This window comes from Salvelinus alpinus, chromosome 32 (assembly GCF_045679555.1).
Source record: "Salvelinus alpinus chromosome 32, SLU_Salpinus.1, whole genome shotgun sequence".
Taxonomy (NCBI): Eukaryota; Metazoa; Chordata; class Actinopteri; order Salmoniformes; family Salmonidae; genus Salvelinus; species Salvelinus alpinus.
The window spans coordinates 14,848,100-14,858,073 of NC_092117.1; the positions used below are offsets into that span (position 1 = coordinate 14,848,100).

The 9,974-nt window shown below is 42.8% G+C and overlaps 1 protein-coding gene across 2 annotated transcripts; it reads left to right on the forward strand.

Annotated features, from left to right (window-relative positions):
- The first annotated feature begins 6,092 nt into the window (after positions 1-6,092).
- Positions 6,093-8,988, forward strand: LOC139562278 (dual specificity protein phosphatase 13A). Of its 2 annotated transcripts, none has more exons than XM_071379838.1 (3): positions 6,093-6,295; positions 6,792-7,009; positions 8,369-8,988. In XM_071379838.1, exons 1-3 carry the CDS (start codon positions 6,174-6,176, stop codon positions 8,578-8,580), a joined length of 552 nt encoding a protein of 183 aa, XP_071235939.1. In that variant the 5' UTR covers positions 6,093-6,173; the 3' UTR covers positions 8,581-8,988. The 2 variants fall into 2 exon arrangements, with proteins under 2 accessions (XP_071235939.1, XP_071235940.1); XM_071379839.1 differs by having other exon boundaries at positions 6,133-6,295; positions 6,800-7,009.
- The last annotated feature ends 986 nt before the right edge of the window (positions 8,989-9,974 follow it).

Genomic DNA, 9,974 nt, shown 5'->3' on the forward strand with positions numbered 1-9,974 from the left:
TTATACATACACACCTACTGCCCCATGTACATAGTCATTGAACGCTGGTCACCTCACATTCTGTTTACATACTGTTGTTTACTCACTGTGTATGTATATACTGTATTCTTGACCTAAGTAGCCTTGCACAAGCTTTGGCTTGAGCGAGCCGGAACAGCTAATAGGGCAGGAGCCTATCTAATGTTTCCGTAGACTGAGGCAGCTTGATGTACAAGTACACCCCCTGCACAGGACGCTAGTCTATCGCAGGGCCTTACCCTCAATCTATCTCCTTAAGGCTGAGTGCCAAGCAGAGCCGCATCAGGTCCCATTTTTACATTCTTTGGTATGACTCGGTATTCTAGAAATAGCTCATCCTAATATACCTACTACTGTACATACCATTTTCTTCCAAATTATTTACTGTCTATACACACCACCAATTTATATTCTGGATTCTATCACTCTAATAAGTCTACTCTGTGATAATGGCGCCGGAGGGGATGGTGGCCATTTTACGGGCTCCTAACCAACTGTGCTATTTTGTTAGTTTTTTCGCATTGTTTGTAACTCATTTTATACATAATGTTGCTGCTACCATCTCTTACGACCGAAAAGAGCTTCTGGACATCAGAACAGCGATTACTCACCTCGAACTGGACAAAGATTTTTCTTTAATGAGTCCGACGTGAAGGATATACTGCTTTGTCAAGACAAGGCCCAAATCCCCGTCATCAACCTGAAGAAAAGATGGACGAAAAGGGGGAGGAGGGCGGGGTGCCTTGTAAGAATTCGCCAACGAGTAGGTAACCTCCACTACCCTCCGTATTATTGGCCAACGTGCAATCATTGGAAAACAAACAGGACGATTTACGATTAAGACAATCCTACCAACAGGACATTTAAAACTGTAATATCTTATGTTTCACCGAGACGTGGCTGAACAACGACACGGATAATATAGAGCTGGCTGGCTTCTCCATGCATCGGCAGGACAGAGCAGCTATGTCTGGTAAGACGAGGGGCGTTGGTGTATGTCTGTTTGTCATTAACTGCTGGTGCGCGATGTCTAATATTAAAGAAGTCTTGAGGTATTGCTCGCCTGAGGTAGAATACCTAATAATAAGCTGTAGACCACACTATCTACCAAGAGAGTTTTCATCTATATTATTCGTAGCCGTCTATTTACCACCATAAACCGATGCTGGCAGTAAGACCGCACTCAACGATCTGTATAAGGCCATAAGCAAGCAAGAAAATGCTCACCCAGAAGCGGGGCTCGTATTGGCCGGGGACTTTAATGCAAGCAAACTTAAATCCATTTTACCTCATTTCAACCAGCATGTCACATGTGCAACCAGAGGAAAAAAACTCTAGACCACATTTACTCCACACACAGAGACACATACGAAGTTCTCCCTCACCCTCCATTTGGTAAATCTGACCATAATTCTATCCTATTGATTCCTGCTTACAAGCAAAAACTAAAGCAGGAAGTACCAGTGACTCGCTCAATATGGAAGTGGTCCGATGATGCGAATGCTAGGACTGTTTTGCTAGCACAGACTGGAATATGTTCCGGGATTCAGGCCAACATTCACAAAGCCGCGTGGCCAGACGGATTACCAGGACGTGCACTCAAAGCATGCGAGGACCAACTGGCAAGTGTCTTCACTGACATTTTCAACCTCTCTCTGACCGAGTTTGTAATACCTACATGTTTCAAACAGACCACCATATCCTGCCAGCTGAATGTCGTAATTTTTTATTTTACCTTTATTTAACTAGGCAAGTCAGTTAAGAACAAATTCTTATTTACATTGACGGCCTACCCCGGCCAAACCCGGACCAATTGTGCGCCGCCCTATGGGACTCCCAATCACAGCCGGATGTATTACATCCTGGATTTGAATCAGGGACTGTAGTGACATCTCTTGCACTGAGATGCAGTGCCTTAGACCACTGCGTCACTCGGGAGCCCAAAACTATTTATATTGTATTTAGGAAAATTTCAACTGCAATATTGGAGCTGGTAACATAAGCATTTCGCTGCACCTGCTATAACACCTGCAAATCTGTGTACGCTGTAATGAATACTCAGGAAGGAAAAGGTGCAGATTCACACGCGGAGCGTGTCAGGTGTTTATTTCGCCTTCGCAGAAGGCAGGAATCGTGGTCACAGGCAGGGAATGGTCATTCACAGGTAAGCAAACAGGCAGGTGAATCAAAACTAGGACTGAAGGCTATAATTGGTTCTCACAAACGAGCTGGGAAATGGCTTAGTAGAGTCAAAATGAACAATACCTCACAAAGGCACAAAAATAATGAACTGAACTAAATAAGGAGCTGATGAGACCAGGTGAGTAACTAACACAGGTGAAATCAATGAACAAAAATGAAAGACAGGGCTACGTTCAAGAACATAAAGAAACAGGGCTACGTTCAAGAATACAACAAAACAGAACACAAGGTTGACTAAGAAAATAAATATAGAATCTTACATACGTGACCAATAAACTTTGATTTGATTTGACCAAGTATGTTTGGATGTGGAGTGTGTGATGGTGTGTTGTGTGTCTCAGCTGGGTGATTCCACGCCAGGGGAGCAGAACAGATCTGTGGTATCTCAGATTTTTCTGGCAATTCTCACATAGAAACTTCATTGGGAGGAAGGATGTTTGACAGGATTTTAAAATTTGTATCACAAACCATTTTTTAGAAAATCATAATGAAAGTGGCAATTTGAGGCCCTTTAAGACCTAAAAAATATTTTGGGGTATTGCTTAGCTACATGATAGGTATGGGCTGTGTGTATGTGTGTGCATGCGTGCATGTGACTGGTGTGTCACTGTGTGTATGTAATTGTGTTCACTAGGCAAGGTCTGCTGCATTGGTTCGAGCCTTCCTCACGATCCAAGCCAGCCACTGCTGGCTTGCATCTGAAGCTAAGCAGGATTGGTCCTGTTTGGTCCCTGGATGGGAGACCAGATGCTGCTGGTATTGGAGGGCCCCAGGGCTGTGATTGGGGATGTTGCCCTGTGTAGGGTGATGTCTTTTGGATGGGACGTTAAACGGGTGACCTGACTCTCTGTGTTCACTAAAAGATCCCATGGCACTTATCGTAAGAGTAGGGGTGTTAACCCTGGTGTCCTGGCTAAATTTCCCAATCTGGCCATCATGGTCACCTAATCATCCCCAGCTTCCAATTGGCTAATTTCCTCTCCCCTGTAACTATTCCCCAGGTTGTTGCTGTAAATGAGAATGTGTTCTCAGTCAACTTACCTGGTAAATAAGGGTAAAAAAAAAAAAAAAACATCCTCTCATGGCAGCAGAAACAATGTGTCTTCCCCAATATAATATTTTTAATTCAGATCATTAACCTGGAGTACACTCTTCAGAGAAGGGACAGAAAACACACACTCACACAAATTATAAACACGTGTAAGTGCATCAAAGCTGGGACAGAGATATTGAAAAACAGCTCTACCTCAAGGCCATCAGACTGCTAAACAGCAATCACTAACTCAGAGAGGCTGTTGCCTACATTGAGATCCAATCACTGGCCACTTTAATAAATGGACCACTAGTCACTTTAATAATGTTTACATACAGTATCTTACGTTACTCATATCATATGTATATACTGTATTTTATACCATCTATTGCACCTTGCCTATGCCGCTCGGCCATCGTTCATCCATATATTTATATGTACATATTCTCATTCACCCCTTTAGATCTGTGTGTGTTAGGTAGTTGTTGGGGAATTATTAGATTACTTGTTAGACATTACTGCACTGCCGGAACTAGAAGCAGAAGCATTTCGCTACACTCGCATTAACATCTGATAACCATGTGTATGTGACCGATAACATTTAATTTAATTTGATTTGACACAAACACACACCTCCTTTCCACCTCCATTCCTCCCTCCCTCCTGTCATCTGATGACCTTAGCTGTGATGTAATGCCTGTTACATCACTCTCTTTCTTTCTTTGCCTTCCTTTGTTAATCCATCTTTATCCTATCTCCATTTCCATCCCTCATTTTTCTACCCCGTATTGTAGTCCTCTCCCCCTGATGAATATACAGTGCATTCGGAAAGTATTCAGACCCCTTGACTTTTTACACATTTTGTTATGTTGCAGCCTTCTTCTAAAATGGATGAAATTAATTGTTTTCCTCATCAATCTACACAAAATACCCCATAATGACAAAGTGAAAACAGGTTTCTAGAAATTTGAGCAAATCTATAAAAAATACAAACAGAAATACCGTATTTACATAAGTATTCAGACCCTTTGCTATGAGACTTGAAATTGAGCTCAGGTGCATCCTGTTTCCATTGATCATCCTTGAGATGTTTCCACAAGGTGATTGGAGTCCACCTGAGGTAAATTCAATTGATTGGACATGATTTGGAAAGGCACACGCCTGTCTATATAAGGTCCCACAGTTGACAGTGCATGTCAGAGCAAAAACCAAGCCATGAGGTCAAAGGAATTGTCTGTAAAGCTCTGAGACAGGATTGTGTTGAGGCAAAGATCTGGGGAAGGGTTCCAAAAAATGTCTGCAGCATTGAAGGCCCCAAGAACACAGTGGCCTCCATCATTCTTAAATTGAAGAAGTTTGGAACCACCAAGACTCTTCCTAGAACTGGACGCCCGGCCAAACTGAGTACATTTTTACATTTTTTTTTTTACATTTTAGTCATTTAGCAGACGCTCTTATCCAGAGCGACTTACAGTAGAGTGCATACATTTTATTACATTTTTTTTTACATACTGAAACAAGGATATCCCTACCGGCCAAACCCTCCCTACCGGCCAAACCCTCCCTAACCCGGACGACGCTATGCCAATTGTGCGTCGCCCCACGGATCTCCCGGTTGCGGCCGGCTGCGACAGAGCCTGGGCGCGAACCCAGCCCAGCCTGGGCGCGAACCCAGAGACTCTGGTGGCGCAGCTAGCACTGCGATGCAGTGCCCTAGACCACTGCGCCACCCGGGAGTAATTGAGGGAGAATGGCCTTAGTCAGGGAGGTGACCACAAACCCAGTGGTCACTCTGATAGAGCTCCAGAGTTCCTCTGTGGAGATGGGAGAACCTTCCAGAAGAACAACCATCTCTGCAGCACTCCACCAAACAGGCCTTTATGGTAGACTGGCTAGACGGATGCCACTCCTCAGTAAAAGGCATATGGAGTTTGCCAAAAGGCACCTAAAGACTCCCAGACCATGAAAAACAAAATTCTCTGGTCTGATGAAACCAAGATTGAACTCTTTGGCCTGAATGCCAAGCGTCACGTCTGGAGGAAACCTGGTACCATCCCTACGGTGAAGCATGGTGGTGGCAGCATCATGCTGGGGGTGATGTTTTTCAGCGACAGGGATTGGGAGACTGGTCAGGATCGTGGGAAAGATAATCGGAGCAAAGTACAGAGAGATCCTTGATAAAAACCTGCTCCAGAGCACTCAGGACCTCAGACTGGGGCGAAGGTTCACCTTCCAACAGGACAATGACCCTAAGCACACAGCCAAGACAACGCAGGAGTGGCTTTGAGACAAGTCTCTGAATGTCCTTGAGTGGCCCAGGCAGTGCCCGGACTTCAACCCGATCGAACGTCTCTGGAGAGACCAGAAAATAGCTATGCAGCGACGCTCCCCATCCAACCTAACAGAGCTTGAGAGGATCTGCAGAGAAGAATGGGAGAAACTCCCCAAATACAGGTTTGCCAAGCTTGTCGTGGCATACCCAAGAAGACTCGAGGATGTAATCGCTGCCAAAGGTGCTTCAACAAAATACTGTGTAAAGGGTCTGAATACTTATGTATTTGATATTTACATTTTTTATTGTTAATAAATTTGAGAACATTTCTGAACATGGTTTTTGCTTTGTTAAAAATGGGGTATTGTATGTAGATTGATGAGTAAATGCACTTTCTGAATGCACTGTATATATAGAGAGGGAGAGACTGAAAGAGAGAGAGAGGCAGACTGAGAAAGAAACAGAGAGAAAGAACAGGCTGAACCCAGAGCTAAATCGGTGGACAACCAGCAGCCACCTGCTTATGTCCCTCACACACCTACCCCCACCCCCATACACACACACACCCTCGCCTGCTGGAGTTGGTCACACACGGCCAGAGGGCTGCAGTAGTTGAGTCTGTCAAGGTGGTGCCACTGTCTAGGGAGAATGTCAAAGGGAGAGCAGCAAGACCTGGTGGCTATTAAAGAACTAGAGTCAATCCTGGAGTCCTGCAAGCTTGATCTGACACCACTAGATGAGGTCTGGCCTAATCTCTACATCGGAAACGTGTAAGATTTTGTTTCTTATTTTAGTTATTTTCTTTCTAAATTCCCTTACCCCTGCCCCTGGGTTGGATGGGTTTTAGAAATACGGCAATAGAGATAATAATAGATGAAATCTATTGGATCCCCCTATCCAATCCTTTCGGTTCTATAGAGGTATGAGTAAGAGCTAAAAAGTAGAGACTCGGGGTCAGAGACTAGAGGTTGATTTGGAATTCAGCATCTCAAGTTCCTATAGTGGACTCTATTGCCCTATTGAACTCTGCTGCACACTACTAAACCTTACAGAACACTGTTGAACACATACTGAACATGGAATTACTGAATATTGCTCTTTTTTTAAACTACTGCATACATTTTTTGCCTAAATCTTGTCTATATTCTTCCAGGCTGTTCACTGATTAATCCGTTCTCTGCGTGTTATTTCTGTTCAAACAGTTATGCAATCTCACATTTCACATGTCTCTCTCCCCATATATTTCACCCTCTGTCTTTTCCTTAGGGCCATAGCTCAGAACAGGGGTGCATTAAAGAAGCTTGGTATCACACACATCCTGAATGCAGCTCACTTTAAGCAGGGCAGCATCGGTGACCAGGATTACTATGGAAACACTTGTGTGTACTGTGGCTTCCCTACAGAAGACTCATCCCATTTTGACCTGAGCCAGTACTTTAAACCTGCAGCTGACTTCATACATAAGGCCCTGAAGACTAAAGATGGTACGGGCACTTTAATGCAGGTGTTTACTGTATGTATATGTTTGTGTTTACTGTATGTGTTTACTGTGTTTATGTACTGTGTGTTTACATTACTGAATGTGTTTACTGTGTTTATGTACTGTGTGTTTACATTACTGAATGTGTTTACTGTGTTCATGTACTTTGTGTTTACATTACTAAATCTATTTACTGTGTTTATGTACTGTGTGTTTACATTACTGTATGTGTTTACTGTGTTTATGTACTGTGTGTTTACATGACTGAATGTGTTTACTGTGTTTATGACTGTATGTGTTTACATGACTGAATGTGCTTACTGTGTTTATGTACTGTGTGTTTACATTACTGAATGTGTTTACTGTGTTTATGTACTGTGTGTTTACATTACTTAATGTGTTTACTGTGTTTATGCACTGTGTGTTTACATTACTGTATGTGTTTACTGTGTTTATGACTGTTTGTGTTTACATGACTGAATGTGTTTACTGTGTTCATGTACTTTGTGTTTACATTACTAAATCTATTGACTGTGTTTATGTACTGTGTGTTTACATTACTGTATGTGTTTACTGTGTTTATGTACTGTGTGTTTACATGACTGAATGTGTTTACTGTGTTTATGACTGTATGTGTTTACATGACTGAATGTGCTTACTGTGTTTATGTACTGTGTGTTTACATTACTGAATGTGTTTACTGTGTTTATGTACTGTGTGTTTACATTACTGAATGTGTTTACTGTGTTTATGTACTTTATGTGTTTACATTACTAAATGTATTTACTGTGTTTATGTACTGTGTGTGTTTACATTACTGTATGTGTTTACTGTGTTTATGACTGTATGTGTTTACATGACTGAATGTGTTTACTGTGTTTATGCACTGTGTGTTTACATTACTGTATGTGTTTACTGTGTTTATGACTGTTTGTGTTTACATGACTGAATGTGTTTACTGTGTTTATGTACTGTGTGTTTACATTACTGAATGTGTTTACTGTGTTTAGGTATTGTATGTGTTTACATTACTAAATGTATTTACTGTGTTTATGTACTTTATGTGTTTATAAAACCGAATGTGTTTACTGTGTTTATGTACTGTGTGTTTACATTACTGAATGTGTTTACTGTGTTTAGGTATTGTATGTGTTTACATTACTAAATGTATTTACTGTGTTTATGTACTTTATGTGTTTATATAACCGAATGTGTTTACTGTGTTTATGTACTGAATGTGTTTACTTCTGTACAGTTTATTTAAGACTGTCTCTAGGGACATTTGAGTTCCTTCATCAAACTCTGCCTCTCCCTTCATTCCCTCCTTCTCTCTTTATTCCCACACTCTCTCTATCCTCTCCAGGGAAGGTGTTGGTGCATTGCATCATGGGTATAAGTCGTTCCGCCACGCTGGTGCTGGCGTTCCTGATGATGCACTGTCGTCTGCCGCTTCGCACCGCGCTCAAACATGTGACCCAGCGACGCGCCATCTACCCCAACAGACACTTCCTGTCACTACTGCTCACCCTCGACACACAGCTCACACGCAAGAGGAGACTATGTCCTCTTCTCTGACAGCCCTTCTTTCGTCCCTCTCTCCTCCCATCCCTCGCTCGTCTCACCTCATCCATCTCCCCTCTTATCTATCTATCCATCTCACACACAATCCTTTATACTGGTTGAAAATATGTAGTTGTAGGACTTTTACAGTAGGTACAAACTGGTATTAAAGCACAGCATGTTGTATATACTGTAAATAACCATATAATGCGGTAGCAGGATTCCCTGGAGATAATGTCGATGCTCAATGCCTTTTAAAATCTAAAATATCTAAAGAATTTGAACTTTTCAACATCCCTGTGTTAGCCAGTGGTGATAGTTGAACCTGCTGTGAGTTGTGCAGCTGAGCATTGTCTCCTGGGAATCTATCAGTTGAAACACTAATAATGAGATTACACAATTAAAAAGGTAATTTGTGTTCCAGTTTGGTGTCTGTTGTATTACTTTCAGACGTCTACTACAACTATATTATGAACAATAACTCCTCTCCATTTTGAATGAATTAAACACACACACACACACACACACACACACACACACACACACACACACACACACACACACACACACACACACACACACACACACACACACTGGTCTCTGCCCCTGCAGTGGTCTGTCAGCCAACCAAGAGGACACATTTCATCTGTCAGAGCTGTGTCAGATCTTGTGGACCAATAGGCAGCCTGTAGGACCTAGTCTGGCCCAACCTCTACATCGGAGTGAGTATGTTGTGTGTGTGTGTGTGTGTGTGTGTGTGTGTGTGTGTGTGTGTGTGTGTGTGTGTGTGTGTGTGTGTGTGTGTGTGTGTGTGTGTGTGTGTGTGTGTGTGTGTGTGTGTGTGTGTGTGTGTGTGTGTGTGTGTGTGTGTGTGTGTGTAGAACTATAGTTTATAGAACAGTATGTAATACGCAGGGCTGCGGCTCGTGATAAAGCCCTGTTGTCATCTCTGGGTATCACTCACATCGTAAACAGTGAGGACGGCTGTCACCGGATCATCACTGGCTCAGGTTACTATAGCGACCTGCCGGTGGAGTACTGGTGTGGTGGAGGCTCCAGATGATACAGAGTTTAACCTTCATCCTCACTTCAACCCCACTGCAGATTTAATTTATACCACCATGAAGCAAGACGCTGAGTGCAGTCACAAACACACACATACACCGCTCTGAAACAAAATGGTTATTAAGGTATAATACTATGTATGTCCTGGAGTCAAGGTGTTTGTCCACTGTGCTATGGGCATCAGCCGCCGTGGTGTTCTGGCGTATCTGATTATATACCTTTCTCTGGTGGATGCCATAATGGACCAAACTCTGGCTTCCTGTACCAACTCATACAGCTGGACCTCCTCCTCAGGAGCAGAGGACACACACATGTGCACACACACACACACGCACACACACACA